At 36.5% G+C, this 18,564-nt stretch overlaps 1 protein-coding gene across 5 annotated transcripts in view; it reads left to right on the top strand.

The window, feature by feature from the left end:
* The window catches only part of megf6 (multiple EGF like domains 6), a 68,151-nt gene that overhangs the window by 15,575 nt on the left and 34,012 nt on the right, over positions 1-18,564 (top strand). For 4 of the 5 annotated variants that reach the window (XM_051863597.1, XM_051863601.1, XM_051863596.1 and 1 more), the window contains exons 5-18: positions 2,949-3,071; positions 6,676-6,798; positions 7,432-7,557; positions 7,667-7,789; positions 9,599-9,721; positions 9,944-10,081; positions 10,281-10,397; positions 10,610-10,732; positions 11,854-12,093; positions 12,190-12,321; positions 14,723-14,851; positions 17,903-18,031; positions 18,122-18,256; positions 18,334-18,468. In XM_051863597.1, the coding sequence (XP_051719557.1) occupies positions 2,949-3,071; positions 6,676-6,798; positions 7,432-7,557; positions 7,667-7,789; positions 9,599-9,721; positions 9,944-10,081; positions 10,281-10,397; positions 10,610-10,732; positions 11,854-12,093; positions 12,190-12,321; positions 14,723-14,851; positions 17,903-18,031; positions 18,122-18,256; positions 18,334-18,468 (1,896 nt within the window). The remainder of the gene's footprint in view (positions 1-2,948; positions 3,072-6,675; positions 6,799-7,431; positions 7,558-7,666; positions 7,790-9,598; positions 9,722-9,943; positions 10,082-10,280; positions 10,398-10,609; positions 10,733-11,853; positions 12,094-12,189; positions 12,322-14,722; positions 14,852-17,902; positions 18,032-18,121; positions 18,257-18,333; positions 18,469-18,564) is intronic. The other variant, XM_051863600.1, reaches the window with a different exon arrangement.

Here is an 18,564-nt window from a genome sequence, read left to right as displayed (position 1 = left end):
TGAGACTTTAGTAAGATCCAACTGCAGTTTTATTTGGAAATCCAACATCAACATTGTATGCCAGGCAAAGGATCAAATAGGGTGACCATATGTGCCATTTTCCCAGGACGCGTCCTGTCCAGAATTTCTAAATTGCCTAAAATGGCTTGAACCCTTGCCTCTTTAATTGTGAAAGTGGTCATATCAATGTGCCCCCGGAACACGATTTAGGAACGCGATTTCTACACGGAGGTCTGTGCAAGCCAATGCATTAAAATGTTGTCGTATTTGCAATGCTTTGACCGTTCTCTGTAGATCCAGCCTTCTCGCAAGCCACGATTGGTCGATTATGTATAACGCTATTGGTCAAATTATTTTTCAGTCATTACCTTCCGCAAATATGAAAACAAAACCAAAACTGGGACATTTTATGCAACTTAGAAATCCCGGACAGGACGCGTCCTGGGAAAATGGCACATATGGTCACCTTAGGTCAAAATACTTACAAAATCCAGCAAAACCAAGGAACCAGGGAGAGTGCTCAGAAGTGCAGGGTGACAACAACAAAAACTCGATGACAAATGACAGAAACAACCAGGTATAAATAGGCAGAAACTAACAAGATGAGTGAAAACAGCTGAAAGCAATCATGGCTGATAAGTATGGGCAGTGGGTTATGGGAAATGAAGTCTGTGATAGTGGCAGTAGTTCGGCGTGGAGTGCCCTCTGGTGGCTATCAAGGGCACTCCAGCAGGTGATCATGACAGCAAATGCATTCTAGTTTTGTGAAATCACTTAAAGGCATAGTTCACCCAAAAAAAAGAAAACTCTGGCATCATTTCCTCACCCTCATGATGCTGCAAACCTGTTTAAGTGAGTCGACAGCAAAGCAGTTAAAACGCTTAACTTACATCTGTAAATCTGTCCTTGTCTTTCCACAGGAAAGATGTTGTCAGCACTCTGTATTATTATGGGATGTTTGCTTAAGGTCAGTGCCGTGTCTTAGAGTCAAAGGTTTTTAGGGAGACATGATTCCACAAGATCAGACAGAAGGATACAGATGGAGATGGGTGAAAAATTATGTGTGCAAATTTGTGAACATTTATCTTAACAGATAAAGGCCCAGTTTCACAAACAGGGCTTAAAGTAAGCCAGGATTTTTATAAACATGCCTTAGAAAAAACATTACTGGTGTGCATCTTGATACAAAACAATAGCACATATTTTAAGTTATATCAGTGCAAGATTCTTTCAGTTAAAACAGCTCAAATATGCATTTTAGTCTGGGACTAGACTTAAGCCTTGTCTGTGAAACCGGGGAAAGATTCTTAAATATTATAAAACCTGGTTTTGGGCAACCAAGGACATTGATTTATAAATATTTTATAATTTTAGATAGTTGATGTGCATATTATAATCAGATGTGGAGTTCATCTGGTGATGCTGTTTTGCCTTCGAAACCAAGTGTGGGTGTGGCCTGAACATTTGCTATGGCGACCCATCCTTGGTTTCTGAGGCTTACAGAAAAACACACTATCAAATAATTGTATTTATTTATTTATCGATTGATTTTTAAGATAAGTTCTCTTGAACTTATTGTGAAACATTTTTGCTTTTTTTTTTGTATTTTTGTGTGTATTGATGAAAACCTGTTGAGCAGAAGGCAGATGTTTGGACCAGCTTGGACTTATTACCTGAGTCTGAGCGCTGCATGGTGTGTGTTTGTGTGGGGGTTTATATAAGTGGGTTTGTTTGTGTGGATTGTCTGTTTATGTCTGTGTGATGACATTTTTTTCACAATTATGTTAAAATGACTGCACAATGTCCTATTTAAAGACATGAGACAGGAAACTTTTTTTACAGAAAGTCTTTACAGATCTAAACAACATGCTGGAGAGAGGAAACTATTCAAAATATAAAGAGGAAGTAGATGGATAAAGAAAGAGATTTTCCAGATGATGTTAAAGGGATTACTCACCCTCATGTCGTTCCAAACCTGTAAGACTTTCGTTCATCTTCTGGACACAAATGAATAAATTTTTGATGAAATCTGAGAGATTTCTGTCCCTCTATTGACAGCTACGCAACTGAAACTGACTCACGCTTCAAGAAGTTCATAAAGAGACCGTAAGACTAATCCATATAAATTGAATGGTTTAGTCCAGATTTTCTGAACAGTCTCGATCGCTTTATATGATGAACAGATTGAATTTAGGCTTTTACTCACATGTAAACATTGATCAGCGAACATAAACAGAAGCTCAACCAAACCTGCTTGATGCGTGAGAACAAACCTCTTCCGGAAGTTCAAACGTGCTGCGTAACTAATGAGGTTCATTCTCGTGTGTTACACAACACGTTTGAGCTTCCGGAAGAGGTTTGTTCTCACACATCAAGCAGGTTCGGTTGAGTTTCAGTATATTATGTTCTCTGATCAGTGTTCATATGTGAATAAAAGAAAATTTGGACTAAACCACTCAATTCATATGGATTAGTTTTATGATCTTTTTGAAGCATCAAAGTGGTAGTTGCGTAGCTGTCAATAGAGGGACAGAAATCGCTCAGATTTCATCGAAAAGATCTTTGTGATTTGTGTTTCGAAGATGAACGAAAGTTTTACAGGTGTGGAACGACATGAGGGTGAGTAATTAATGACAGAAATTTTCATTTTTGGGTGAACTAACCCTTTAAAGTAAAATATTAGGAGGAAATTGGCATACGATAGCAAGTGATGTATTTAATTATTTAAAAAAAATTGGTGTATTTTAAATCAAAATGATCTAAAGTACTTGATAGATGGGAAAAAATGACCACAACTCCATTTAATGGGACTATTAATTTGATTGTTTTTGTTTTTAATCTTTGTCTTTTTTTCTTATTAGCATATTAATGATTTTATGTTTCTAAAACACAATATAGTTATAGTCGATATGGATTCTCAGGGTTTTTCTTTCTTTCTTTCTTTCTAGATATAAACGAGTGTGCGGAGAGTAATGGCGAATGTGAAGGCACGTGCTGTAATACTATCGGCAGTTATTACTGCAGGTGTCCTGATGGTAGTAAACTCGGAGATGATGGGAAATCCTGCCATGGTGAGCGCACATTCATATCCATCGAGTTTATATCATGTTTCTAAAATCATTTAACCTCTCTATAATCAGAGTGACCCACTTAAAACCACATAAAACCAACACTTAAAACCACATATGAGCAGCAGTAAATTAAATCATAAATGTATAATATTGTGTCCTATCTCCATAAAACATTCAGACACTTTTATGACCAGGTCTAGCATTAATGCTTTGAACTGTCATGATCATAAGTAAGAGTAGTTTGTAATGCTGTCTGTTAATGATATGCAGGAAAAAACCTTTTAATCCATCCTGTACATGTGATTACATCGGGAGCTTGTTTAAGGTCATTGGTTTGGCTAGGTTTCATCTTGAGATGAAGGATGATGTATGATGGGCTTTGTGTGGGCACTGCGGTAATGCCTGAATGTGCTGAGAGAGACGGTTCTACATCTGTGTCCATCTCAGCTGTTCATGTGTAAGTGTGGGAATGATGATCCTGCCTGCTGTCTCAGGTTCTGCTGGACTGAAAGGCTACAGGTGAGGAAACAGGTGTATGAGAGATGCCAAATTTACACCGTAAAGGTGGCACAGAAGCACTTCTAAACTGGCAATTAGGTGTCTTAACACAGACTGGTTAATGTTTAATTTCATTTACACAGCAGTTTCAATAGTATACTTTTATACTAGGGACTAAGGTGGGTCAGAGCAGGCATCATTTAGTCTTGCTTTTATGCAGCATTACGTCTTTACACAGAATTTTGAGCAGGTACAGAGCCTGTAAAGAGAGAAAAGAGAGACATGGTGGTTTGGGGACAGAACACAGAGTTGCAGTGGTTCTGTTATTCGGTAGAACAACTTATTTTTGTATATGGGTCAATGACATGACGTGCATATTTTTGTGTCCAAGTGCATTATTTCCTTTTAAAATAATTTGATAAGTTCATAACGTATATCACTTTATTCTGTAAAACCTATTTAGTTTGAATTCATTTTTAGTACATTTAAATAATACATATTGTTTTATGTTTTGTTATCTTAAACCCCCAAAATGTCAGGTGGTGCAACTAACCGAACTAAGAAAACTATTTAAAATGGTGTCTTAATAATAAAAAAATGAACACTAAATACTATGGCATCATTTTAGGTTTGAAACCTTATATATAAACAAATATTATAAATATCAGTTGTTTTAAAGCTGTTGAGATAATTAAAACAAACTTTTGTCCAGCAATTTGTATAATCTCAAATGTCAGGGTGGCACAACTGCAAACATGGCTCTTTTATTATGAATTGACAAGATACAACTGATCCCCAACTGATCCTTGCAGCAGAGTGAAAAGGTTTGTAGATCTCTCTTAAATACTGGTAAAAACTGTTAATTTCAAGTATGGGTAGGATGGTACACTCTCCATGTCAGGTGGTACAACTAGAATACTAAAACCAATGCAGGCTGGTTAAATTATTGTCTTGTAACATGACGTGTGTAAATCTTCTGATTTGGTTCAGACTCTCAGTTGTGGCTGCTCTTGATTTGTGGGAAATAGTCAGACAGCTATAATTGAATTCATTAGGGTCTGAAGATTTAATTAGTGCTAATGAACCACATTCAATAATCCAGTCATGGGGCAGGCACTGTTACAGCACTTGACCTATAGCTGACTGCTTACATGTAGGAATCTGTAGGAATTCATCCCATGACAAGAGTCTGACAAAACCCATGTAAAACTGAGGAGATTGTAAATTATCTCTCAAATATCTACAATATCATGTATTTCTGAACATTTGCAATGGCTCCCAACAATATATCATTACTGGGAAGTAAGTTATGTTGACTTTGGACAGAGTTCTTTGACAAAGCAGTATGAATTTGGACGTTATGCACACACATGTGAATGTGTTCAGCAGACGTAATGTACTGTACCTAATTACTTGGGAATGAATGATCAGGTATCATACAGTAGCTCTCTGATTCTAGAACATTACAGATTTCTCTGAGAATTCTAAAGTTTAACATTTTAAAATTATCGTTGTCAATTTTCTGTATAGGGTTGCAAAGGGGTGGAAAATTTCCAGGATTTTTGGAAACTTGCAGGAAATTTGGGAAAGTTTCTGGAAATTTACCAGAATTTTTCCGCCCCTTTGCATCCCTATTTCTGAACAATTTTCATTTTAACAAAGTTATATTTTTCAACACGAAAGCCTAATAATAAGATCTGACAGCTCAGTTCTGTTGTGTTTATGATAGGGAATCTGCAATGACATTATGTCTGTGTGTTTTAAAAGATAATGATTCTTATGATGCCATAAGCAGATATATAAGATGAACTAACTTTTGTTCACTACAGACATATCCATAACTCCGCAATCCATACGTTTTTCCCCTCAAACATTAACTAAGGCTTTTTTCCCTCTTCATAAATACATTTTGTAAACGCAAACATCTGTTAAAGCGGTAAAGAAAGGTATGGCATGAAACAAGGCTGGTCACCATTAATCTTATGTATGTAAGCACATTCCTCATAGTGACAGTTTTACAATTACTATTTATGGCAAAACTCTTATTCATTGAACATCATACAGAACGTTTTCTAGAACAGAACCAGCACTAACAAAAAAAGTACCTGGTATTGTCATGTTTTTGGACATGAAGACTTCAGATCTGCATCTGACATTTTTCTTTGAAATGAGCTTTATTTTCTTAATGTTTTTAAATTTATTCTAATCAGTGACATTTGTGAAAATAAGGCATTTCAATTACTGACTTATAAACTTTTAATTTGATATCTGAAGTACCATGCTTACTAGCAGAAAAAACATGGATTAAATTATTTATAAAATAATATATTAATTATTATTGTATTTACCAGTAATTTTAACATTTAGATTTTTTTGCTGTATGCTGCCCCTATCAGAATCCTTTATTTGGAGACAAATAATTTTAAAGAGGACCTATTATGCCCTTTTACAAAGTCTTGATTTTGTTTTTGGGGTCTACTAGAATAGCTTTTCATGTTTGAATGTTTAAAAAAAACACATTTTTTACATTGTTGCAGCACCTCTCTTCCAAGTCTGTCAGTAACGCTCTGTTTATTTCCTGTCTTCGTGAAGCCCCTCCTTCCGAAAAGTGAAATGTGCTCTGATTGGTCATCTCACTCAGTGTGTTGTTGTGATTGGTCAACTGTGTGTGTTTCAGAAATATCACGCCCTTACATCATCTCAACACACTACTAAAGCAACTCAACCAGGCCTCAGCCCCTTTATTTTGCGCATGACTTGGGCAGGATTTTTTTTTTAAATGAGCGATATTGTGACTTGTACGTTCCCAGAAGAAAACTCAAGACTACAATCAAGGCGTTTCAGGGAGTTCAGAAACAGTGTTTACTGATATAGAAAATAACTCTCTTTGGAGTAACTTTGTGTTTGGTAACTTTGCAGGACTTTTTCAAGCAAACAGCAACATTACACACTAAAGAAAATTGAAAATATAAAAAAGCATAATAGGTTCTCTTTAAATAAATGAATAAATAAAAAACAAATACATTTATTGAAATTCATAAATGTCTCATTTGTTGTGTATGCGTGCATATGTATGTGTGTGTATTAATGCATGCTGTCCCCACAGATGAAGATGAGTGTGAGGAGCTGAACGGTGGTTGCCAGCAGACGTGTGTGAACACACTGGGTTCGTACCACTGTGAGTGCAGCGAGGGTTTCCGCATACACGCCGATGCTCGCACATGCATAGGTGAGATCTTTAAAAATCGCATACATGCTCACAAACACACATGTACTGTATCATGAGTAGTATTTCTCTGTCTTGAGTGGCATCTGTGAATCACCCCTAGCAATGCACTCTGGGAAGGAGAGCAACAGCAGGCTGCCTAAAACTCCATTATTTCTGCTAGCTCAACAAACAGCGTTAACACAGCAAGTTAAGCTCTGGTTCTGCTGATCTAATCGCCCTAAAACAGCCCTTATCCTGTTTTACTGAAGTCTGGATGTGTCATCACTCGGTGACAGGCCTGGCGATGTCATCACAGTAAGACAGCGGCGCTGACCTGTCCCCTAAGACTCCGTAAATCTGCCAGCTCAGACACGACATGGAAACATCATCAGTCAGAGAGAGAGAGAAGGAATGAGAACTTTCCATACCTCTCAATATATACACAAACTCCAAACTGGATTTGATTCAGAAATGTTTTCCCTTCACAATAAAAGTTTTTCTTCCTGTCCAAACAGAAAATCTGAGTTTGCCATTATAATCTGTCAGGGGGTCAAAAGTCTGGGTTGACCGCCCCGAATGGTAACCGAAATGGTTGTAAGAGCGTTAGCAAAGGAGTGTTAAGAAAGTTGCTGTTTGTATGTGTCCCTTTTCCAGTGGTCAACTCTTGCTCCGTAAAGAATGGCGGCTGTGAACACAGGTGTGTCGATTTGGGAAACGAGCAGTACAAGTGTGAATGTCGCAGCAACTACCAGCTCACAAGAGATGGAAAACACTGTGAATGTGAGTTCACATGCATATTACACCACTTACATTTTTACTGTAGTAATATTGTGATGGTTATGTAAACACTTGTCTGTGTGTTTGTGTGTGTACTGTGTTATTCTCTCAGTGAAGGACCCCTGTAAGGAACATAATGGTGGATGTCCTCATATCTGCAGTAATGTGAATGGACAGGTGCAGTGCAGCTGCAGACCAGGATATAAACTGGCAGCTGACTTCAGGAGATGTGACGGTTTGTGGACACAGTCACAGACATGTACCCACACATATGCAAACCTTTTTTTCTTTTTTTTTTATAGATAAAAATTGTTTATCTTGTGCTAGCTTAGACACTGTTTTTTGTCATTTTTAATTACTACCAATAGGATAATTAAAAGTCAATTATGGCTCGTTTCCACCAAGCGGTACGGCTCAGTTCAGTACAGTACAGTACGATTCGGGATGGTAAACTCTGATCTGGCTTGCGTTTCCATCTGGCTTGTGTATGCCAGAAAGTAGCGATCGACGTAATTCTCACATGAAGAAAGTGACAGTAAACAACAATGGAGGACATACAGCAGCTTTGTTTGAGCAAAGGCTGAAGGCTGCAAGTAAAAACAGACGAAAAAAACACATTGTGTTTGCAATGGTATTGTGTTGTCATTCCTCTTGTAGCCCACGCAAGTGATGAGTCTCTGTCAACCAGTCAACATTCTGCAGTGAGTGTAGCTCCACCCTTTTGGTACCGGTATTATTAGTACTATTGTGCTAGGTACCCCAACGGAAGGGTCCCAAAAAAAGTGGTACTATTCACAACTTCTGACAATGGAAACGGAAATAATTTTGTACTGTATTGTACTGTAATGAACCAGTGGAAACGATCCACTACAGACATTTTTTTTTTTTCAAATTTTGAGTAAATGTTGTGTATTTCTTTCCCAGAAATGTAATGTATGTCCCATTTTCTGTTACTAAATTAAATCGTTATTTTTATAAATGTAATTGTCATTTACAGATTTAGAATTTAAATGAAATAATGTAAGTGTCATTTTTAACAAGAAAAAAAGGAAAGCTTGTGAAGACAAATGTTGATGGTTCACCTTATTTGAATGTTAAAAAATGTTTTTTAAAAGACTTGACAAAGTCTTAAAGTTTGAAAGTTTTTAGGCCTTACAGACTTATTTTATTTTGTTTTATTTTTTATTTTATTTTATTTTATTTGTTTTATTTTGTTTTGCTTTGCTTTGCTTTGCTTTATTTTATTTTGTTTTGTTTTATTTGATTACTTTATTTTGTTGTTTTTTGTTTTATTTTATTTTATTTGTTTTATTTTTTGTTTTATTTTGTTTTGCTTTGTTTTATTTTATTTTATTTTATTTTATTACTTTTTGTTTTGTTTTTTATTTTTTATTTTATTTGTTTTATTTTGTTTTGCTTTGCTTTGCTTTATTTTGTTTTATTTTATTTTATTTTATTTTATTTATTTTATTTTTCGTTTTATTTTGTTTTGTTTTATTTTTATTTGTTTATTTTATTCTATTTTATTTTATTTTATTTTATTTTATTCAGTGCAATTCCATTGGCTACAGCAAATCTCCCTTCAGCTGTGCCATAAAACTGAACTGAATTGAACTGTGTCCTTCTCTCTCTCTCTCTCTCTCTCTCTCTCTCTCACTCACACACACACACACACACACACAGACACACACACACACACACACACACACACAGCAGATTACTGCTGTAACGAGCCTCTTGTTAGTTACTATGTGTGCAGGCCAGTGTAAAGCCATTGATCTGAGTCATGGGTACACATGTTTGTCTGGACCTCATTTTTATGTCCAGACTTTATGAGACAACCTCAGCTGACCCCATGAATAGACTCTCACCCCTGCTGTGCACACACATACATTGCCACGCTTACACACAGACACATTCACACACTCATTTTACTGGTATCCTAACTGAATACATTGTGTTTATTTATTTATTGTAAAATACAGACTAGTAGTGAGTTTTACACTGGCATATTTCCTAATTACCCGCTCGTTTCCTCTCCCAGACATTGATGAATGTGTGTCTGGTCAGGCTAAATGTGCTCACGGCTGTGTTAACGTGCCGGGATCGTTCCGTTGTGTGTGTAATCCAGGATTCGAGCTGGGCGCTGATGGGAAACAGTGCTATCGTGAGTACACATACGCATTAACACATGCTCTGCGAGTCCTTTAAAATAATGTTCGGTGGAAATCTAAAACACTTTGTCTAAAACTATTATCAGATTATCTCAGTAGTTCACTGACATGTGGAATTGGTTTACTGCAGCCAAACAGTCTGTGATTGGTCAGTGTATTTGACATGCACCAATCAGTGATTAGAAAACCCTAACATGGAGTGACATATTCTACAGGTATAGAGATGGAGATCGTGAACGGCTGTGAGAAAAACAACGGTGGCTGCTCTCATCACTGTGAGCACACCACCAGCGGGCCCCTGTGCTCCTGTAACCAAGGTTACCAGCTCGCTGAGGACCTCAAGACGTGCATAGGTACAGTATGCCCCCCCCCCGCATAATGATTTTCTAGCAAATCCTTTTAAAATGTAGGTATTTTTATATTATAAATTACACATCTTATAACCTCAAAACAGTTAAGTTAGAATAAATCTCACAAATGTTGATTTTCAGATGAAAAGTTTGTACCACTTTCTCACGAGTTAGAGAAAATGTGTGTGTGTGTCGTCTACAGACACTGATGAGTGTGAAAACGGGGAGGCGTGCTGTAGTCACTTCTGTAAAAATTACCCAGGAGGCTATGAGTGTGGCTGTAGACCTGGATACACACCCAACGGCTGCACATGTGATGGTATGTGTGTGCTTAGTTTCATGTCTTCCTCGTTTGACCTTCTCTTAATCACAGACTGATGCTTAAATTGATGCTGAACTACATCTTTAACTTTATAGCCTTATACATTAATCTATTTTTCCATATTTTCCTCCTAAATGGGCTATTTAAGGTTGATTTGAGCACATTTAGTCTAAAATGAAGGCTGTTTTAATATGATTGTTTCTCTTCAGACATTGACGAGTGTGTGTTCGAGACGTCTGGATGTTCTCAGTACTGTGTAAACACCCTGGGCTCTTATGAGTGTTTCTGTCAGGTGGGCTTCAGACTGGACTACGACCAGAAATCATGCTCACGTGAGTACATGTTTGATTGGCAGTTGTTTAGTGCTGACCTCATATTGTATGTTGTAAATCAGAGTGTTATTTACCCTCAGAAGACATGTTTTGAATTGGTGAAATGTTATATAATCTCTATTGGTGTTATTTTACTATCATTAATGTACTATTATAGTTTTTATTAAGATTTTGAATTCATTTTAATATTTTATATTTTCTGTTTTCATTTTAAATGTAATTAATGTTTTAGTAATTTTTTTTTAGTTGTAGTAATTTTATTGTTTTTTTATTTTATTATATATATAAAATTTTATTACATTTTATTTCTGTAGTAGTTTTAGTTGTTTTAGTACATCAAGTTAAACTAAATGAAAATGTGACATGTTGCCTTGGCAATAAAAATAAATAAAAAGATAGTATTATAGTTTTTATTAATATTTTGAATTAGTTTTTATTTTTATATTTTATGTTGTCATTTTAAATTCAATAAAAGTATTAGTAATTTTTTTTTTTATTGTAGTCATTTTTATTTTTTATTAATATTTTTGTTTGTCATTTTTATTTTTTTTAATTTTTTTATTTGTATTTTTTATTCATATTTTGAATTAGTTGCTATTTTTATATTTTATGTTTTAATTTTCAGTTCAGTAAAAGTATTAGTAATTTTGTGTGTTTTTTTTTTGTTGTAGTCATTTTTAGTTTGTTATTAATATTTTTATTTTAGTCATTTTTATTTTTCATTTATATTTTTTATTAATATTTTAAATTAGTTGCTATTTTTATATTTTAGGTTTTCATTTTAAAATCAGTAAAAGTATGAGTAATTTTGTTGTTTTTGTTTTGGTAATTTTTTAAAAAAAATTTCAACATAATTTTTTATTACATTTTATTTCAGGTGTAGTTTTAGTTAATATAGTACATCAAGTTAAATTAATTGACAATGTCAAATGTTGCCTTGGAAATAAAAATTGTAAGTTTTTTATATATATATATATATATATATATATATATTTTTTTTTTTTTCAGTTTAATTTATTTCAAGTCATGAAAGTTGTTTTTTATGTTTTTAGTTTTAGATAACTATAACGGTATATGTCTCTATTCTATCTCTTCCATTCTGTCTCCTTTTGCGTGTTTAGCTCTCTATGAGAGGGAACTGGAGGAGGAGGAGGAGGAGGTGGAAGAGGAAGACGTGGTTGGCAGTGAAGATGAGCCTGAGGTCCTTCGTTTGCCGGACTTGCTGTTCCGTCGCCCCCCTCAGCTGCTGCATTACACCGCCGCTTTAAGCAGACCATATGATGATGACACACACACTTACTATGCAGGACACCCGCACAACCAAGAACAGAGAGAGGAGCTGACCGTCATCAGCAAGATTAGTAAGAGAAACTAGGAATGTTAACACCAGAACTGTGACATAAACATACAGAAAAAGGAAAGGACACATATATTATATATATTGATCTCTGTATCAGTGTGTGAGGAGGGATCGTTCGGTGACGACTGCAGTGTGAGCTGTGAGGACTGTGCTAACGGAGGAGTGTGTGCATTAGAGAAGGATCGCTGTGTGTGTGCGCCCGGCTGGACTGGGGTCACCTGTAATGACAGTGAGTGTCTTGATTCTCTACTATCATTGACCTCTAACCCAAACTGAAGCATTAAAGAAATACAGCTTCATTGTTAAAGGATTAGTTAATTCCAGAATTAAAATTTCCTGATAATTTACTCATCCCCATGTCATCCAAGATGTTCATGACTTTCTTTCTTCATTTGAAAAGAAATTAAGGTTTTTGAGGAAAACATTCCTGGTTTTTTATATATAGTGGACATCAACAGGGTTCAACGGGTTGAAGGTCCAAATTGCAGTTTCAGTGCAGCTTCAAAAGGCTCTACATGATCCCAGACGAGGAATAAGGGTCTTGTCTAGCAAAATGATTGGGCATTTTCCAAAAAAATAGATTAAAAAAAATTATATACTTTTTAACCACAAGTGCTCATCTTGCACTGCTCTGCAATGTGCCACACATTACGTAATCATGTTGGAAAGGTCACGCGTGACGTAGGCAGAAGTACCGCAGTAGGGTGGTCTCATTTTCTCCTCTAACTTCAATCGTCCGACATCGTTGTTTTACCTTTTTTATTGTAAAGGCTGTTTGAATAGTCTTTGCACGTTCACTTTATAGACACTTGCTCGGTACTTCTCGGTACTTTTATACATTTTATAGTTTTGTGTCGTTTCTTTGTGTCCTTGCTCTCATCTGATTTAAAGGATTAGTTCACTTTCAAAGGAAAATTAGCCCAAGCTTTACTCAACCTCAAGCCATCCTTGACTTTCTTCTTTCTGATGAACACAATCAGAGATATATTAATAAATATTCTGAAGCATCCAAGCTTTATAATGGCAGTGAGTGATACCAGCGAGTATGAGCTGAAGAAAGTGTCTCCATCCACATCCATCCATCATAAACATACTCCACACGGCTCTGGGTGTTAATAAAGGCCTTCTGAAGCGAAGAGTAAAAAAAATATCATATTTAACAAGTTAAATAGTAAAATATCTAGCTTCTGCCAGACCGCCTTCCGTGTTCAACTTATGAAGAAAGTGTAAACTGGCGTCGCATCAGTGAAGCTTTTTCCGTAAGTTGAATACAGAAGGCGTAGGACATAGTGTAAGCTTTTTGAACTGTGAGAGTTTTACACTTTCTTCATAAGTTGAATGCAGAAGGCAGTCTGGCGGAAGCTAGATATTTTACTTTATAACTTGTTAAATATGGATATATTTATATAACGCATCGCTTCACTTCAGAAGGCCTTTATTAACCCCCCGGAGCCGTGTGGAGTACGTTTATGATGGATGGATGTGGATGGAGACACTTTCTTCAGCTCATACCTGTTGGTATCGCTCACTGCCATTATAAAGCTTGGATGCGTCAGGATATTTATTAATATTTCTCCGATTATGTTCATCAGAAAGAAAAATGTCATATACATCTAGGATGGCTTGAGGATGAGTGAAGCTTGGGGTAATTTTCATTTGAAAGTGAACTAATCCTTTAAGACTGAAATACTCTGCATGACTTTTAAAATCAGAAAAGATTTTAAAATACTAGGGATAAACTGTATTGCTGATTGTTACATTGGCATCTTACACAAAACAACTGAGGATCATACTCTACCAGACTTTCAAATTGTTCCAAACACAACAAACTCACACAAAAACATGCGCCTCATTGCTAGGAGACGCTTGACAAATTGTGTTCTAAAATCCACTCAAAATATCAGACATGTTTATTATCCTCCGACTGGATGGAATCATAGTCTGAAGCTAAAGAAAAGTTTGTGCCCATCACACATTATGTAATTTTCTGCAAAAATGCATAGTGTAATTGGCTCCTCCAACTGGATGGAATCTGCAAACATCTTTCTATGTAATTCTGAGTGCTCAAAATCTGCAGACAGGTTCTTTCAGCAAATAATATTGAATCATCCGGACTGCAAATCAAGGCAAAAATCTTGGCAAAAGTTGTGTAGTTGGAGTAACATATAGATATATACATGCCAGAATATTAGTCTGAGTATAAGACCTAAATTCAGTATATAATGAGACACAGGTGCCATTTTTCCTGTTCTTCTTCCCCCATCTAGCTGATGTTCAGCTCCCTGCTGAAGTCCTGCTGTATTTACCCTTACTTATATAGAAATCAAGCCCCTGAGCAGAGCAGTTCAATGACTCTAAGCAAAGTACGTCCTGTAGAGACACTATAACTCAACTAGTTTATAACATAAATTGACAGCATGTTGGAGAGCTGCGGTCCTAAGAGCATCTCCACACCCATCAGTGTGAATTCACAAGAGCGTGATTTGAGTTTTCCATACCGTCTCATTTTTAATCCACCCTAAAGTCAACAGAAACTACGGTGGCTGCTGTATATCTCTCGGCCCTTGGTTCCTCTGAGAACCCTAAACATGTATTTACTTAAGCATTCTCTCTCTCTCTATTTCTTTTAGCTTGTGCTGAAGGCACATATGGTGTTCAGTGCAACAGTCTGTGTGTTTGTAAGAATGGGGGCCGTTGTGACCCAGTGACGGGGAAGTGCTTGTGTCCTCCAGGGGTCCAGGGTCTGCACTGTGAAAACGGTACAGCACACATGCTTTATGTCTTCTCTTCTCTTTTTAACTGTCTTAACATCTTCCAATTCTCATGGCTTGTGATATTCCTCTTTCCTCTGTACTTGCAGTGTCATATTTCAATATTCATAACCCTTCTTTTGTTTTTTGTTTTTTTACTTATGTACATCTTTCTGTTGACTCATGAGGAAAATAGAGGAATGTTTTCTAGTCTTTTCTGGGCTGCTGCTTGTTTGATACTCTTTTAGTGTCTCAGTCCCATTACAACACAATATATGTCATTTTTAGAAGTAAAGTAGCTGTTTTTTTTTTGCCTAAAAAATTGCCTTAGAAAAAACAGCTACTTTACTTTACACAAGCCATTTTTAAAAACATAAAAAATCTTACTGACCCCAGATTTTTCAATGGTTGTGTATTTTTGAAAACTTTGAAACTACAAATATTCCATACATGAGCAAAAACTGTTTATACAACAGTTTGACGAGTGTGTAAATAAATAAGAAATAACAACGGAGTGTCTTAAAACCCTCTTTTGTGAAGAACTACTTCCTTTCTTCACGGATTCAAATCTCAAGTTGACAGTTTAACCAAGCCTCTGTTACTAATTCTAAAATGTCACTTTAGAACTAGTAACGAATGTTGAGTCCCTCCATTGAAACTCATTGTATTTTGTACAGTATGAGAGAGAGAGAGAGATCGCCTGTGCAAGCATTACCTGTGTCTGATATAACATTCATTCTTCAGGTCGATGTCCATAATATTATATCAATTATAAAAATCTGTTAGAATGTCTGCTGAGGAAAGCGATCTTTATATTTGTCCTTTTTACAGTTAAGGGAATTTTCCATAACAGCACTAAAACAACGTCCTTTGTGTACAAAATTCCCTTTCAATTTAAAAGTCTCTTGCAACTGACTGATTCACTCGTAAAGTTTTGCCACCATCTAATGGAATATTAATGTAGCTTTCACCCATATTACGCACTAATGGACCCTTTCTCAATACCAAATACAACATATTATTTATTTAAAATAATATTTATTGAACAACAATATTTAAATTAACAACAATAGCCATTATAAATGACAATAGGAAATAAACACAATTATACAATTCAGTCAAACGTACAAAAGCAGTGCTCTACAATGCTCTACAATGGATGTAAGTTAAATATAGACTTAATATTCTTAAATTTAACATAGCCCAAGTTGATTTGCTCAGGAACAAGTAATAGATTAATAAGACCAAAGATTGTTCATTTTATGTACCCAAAATAAATTATATCTCATGTTTAACCACTATAAGACACAGCGGCAAATCCCCGAAGCACTGGCCGAGATGAAGCTGTTCTCGGCGGGTACATGAGCACTGAACAGCCGACCTCGCATCTCCGAAAGAGTCTAAACAAATTGTAAAATATTCAGGTCTAAACAACTACATTCTCATCTAAAAATACTCTTAATACTGCAGTTTGTGGTACAATAAGTGTAGTATTTGTAAAAATGATGGTGGAATTGCTCGGCCACCTTGACAGTCGCTTCAAATGGAGTGATACAAACGGTGAAAAGGTAAGAGTGCTGTTATCACTAGAATATCGCACGGCTATCAGCCAATCAGATTCGAGAACCAGAAAGAACTGTTGTATAAAGTTTTTTTTTAATTAAAGGTGCAGTATGTAAGAATTCTGTCCGCTAGAGTTCGCTAGAGGCCTATTCAAAACAAAGGCGTAGCTTGATGACGCCAAGTTTGAGAGCGGAATCTTGGGACATGTGGTCTTCACCTCAACGGACGGTGCAAAAGAATTGGGATAGGACTCGGGAAGAAATCATGTTCATGGAGGCGATTATTAACGTTACTGTAGTATGAAGCAGAGCAGGACCGAGTGTTGTGGGAGCTGAATGAGGCCGCTGGAGCGATTGCGCAACACACGCCTCACGAACAGCGGAACTTTTATTATGCCACAGTCGCCGGCGCTGCTTCCGCTTTTCCAGTCATGAGTATGAGGTAACACAGCTCTGTTTATCATATTAGATAAATTTGAGTGTGTTGAAAATAATGTTATAACGTTACTCTGTGCGTTCGCTCGGCGGCTGCTGTGAGACACTTGTTTGAGACACACTGCAGTAAGCTAGATCGATTTTAGAACATCATATTAATAAATGCTGGATGGCTTGTGTTGATAAATGGCATGCAATTCATTTTAAAACGTATCGTATGATGGAGAAAATTCTGTATTACTGTTACTAAAAATAAAGCTGCATCTGATTATGTTATATTAGCTACTTGACAAAATAGTGTTTTTCTCTGAGGCATGGTAAAGTATGGTACTCGCAAAAAATCAAGAAAATTAGATTTAAACAATAAGACTAAACGTGTTGAGCTATATAACAACAATTAGTTTTCTGTCTATAAATATATCAAAACAGTTGTTCCCTTGTCTATTAAAATGTGTAATATATTAAAACGTCTTTGGTGTTTCCATTGTTTCTACAAAATAAAACCGGAAACCGAGGCAGGCCGAGGGTTAACACAGGTATGACGCAGTTGACAGGCGACTCTTCACACGTCCCGGAGCCTTGGCTAAAATTGCAATTTTCTCATGATTTAAAAAATAGTTTGGGATATTGTAAGTACTCAAGTGAACTAAATATATAACACTGGCCTAGTGGTAGATATTTTACTGCAAAAATCTTACATATTGCACCTTTAATACAAGAATGCAATAATACCAGAATCTGTTTATTCACTTTGTTGGCTCCTTTATTATCAGTATGATCAAAAGAAGTCACAAAAGTGTCTGTTAAATGAAAAAATGTATAAATAAATGCCAAGCATCCCTCAGTAGACTAGCTGGAGCTCTTGGGTTTAAGTTCCTCATTCCTTCTTCTCTGTCTGCCCTTGGCCTTTCCTTGTCTTCATCACATTATCCATCAACCTCTTGTCTCTGAGATTCCTCTCAGATTAGAGCTGGTCAGATAATTCTTGACATTTCTTGTGATATAATGCGCTTTGTGGAAATCCAGTGTGGAATTTCACTGATGTACCGTGTGATGTCATCAGGTTGTCCGCAGGGTTTCTATGGGAGGTTCTGTCGGAGGAGGTGTAACTGCCCCAATAATGGACGATGCCATCGTCTGTATGGGGGTTGTCTTTGCACACCCGGAAAATACGGCAAATTCTGCCACCTGCGTAAGTATTTAGTATGTTCCAGTCAAAGTCTGCTACTCATCTTCTTTCAGTTATTTTGAGGTACAGTAAAATAGTGTTTTTCCACATTAGCATGTCCCAAATGGACCCATGGTGCGGGTTGCTCGGAGGAATGTGAATGTTTGCAGGAAAACACTCTCTCTTGCGACCCCCTAAACGGCACCTGCACTTGTAAACCTGGTTACCATGGCGACCACTGCAAGGCAGGTAGGTGATGTTCTACAGCCATTTGAAACAGTTGCGTCAGACAGGTACATGGAGATATATGTCATGTTTCTGTATAGAATGTGATGACGGTTTCTTTGGCGATGGCTGCCGTGAGCGATGTAACTGCTCTGATGGTGATCCGTGTGACCCTAAAACTGGAGAGTGCCAGAAGATGTGCCCACCCGGATACCATGGAGAGAAATGCCAGCTGGGTAAGACTCACAGACATACACAAAGTCTGTCTTCAGAAGGGAATGCGGCACTAACCTATATAGATATCACCATACTTCCCCAGTTTTAAATATGCA

Source organism: Ctenopharyngodon idella, chromosome 15 (genome assembly GCF_019924925.1).
Source record: "Ctenopharyngodon idella isolate HZGC_01 chromosome 15, HZGC01, whole genome shotgun sequence".
Taxonomy (NCBI): Eukaryota; Metazoa; Chordata; class Actinopteri; order Cypriniformes; family Xenocyprididae; genus Ctenopharyngodon; species Ctenopharyngodon idella.
The sequence above is the reverse complement of the archived record's forward strand: the minus strand, read 5'-3'. Positions and strand labels throughout refer to the sequence as shown.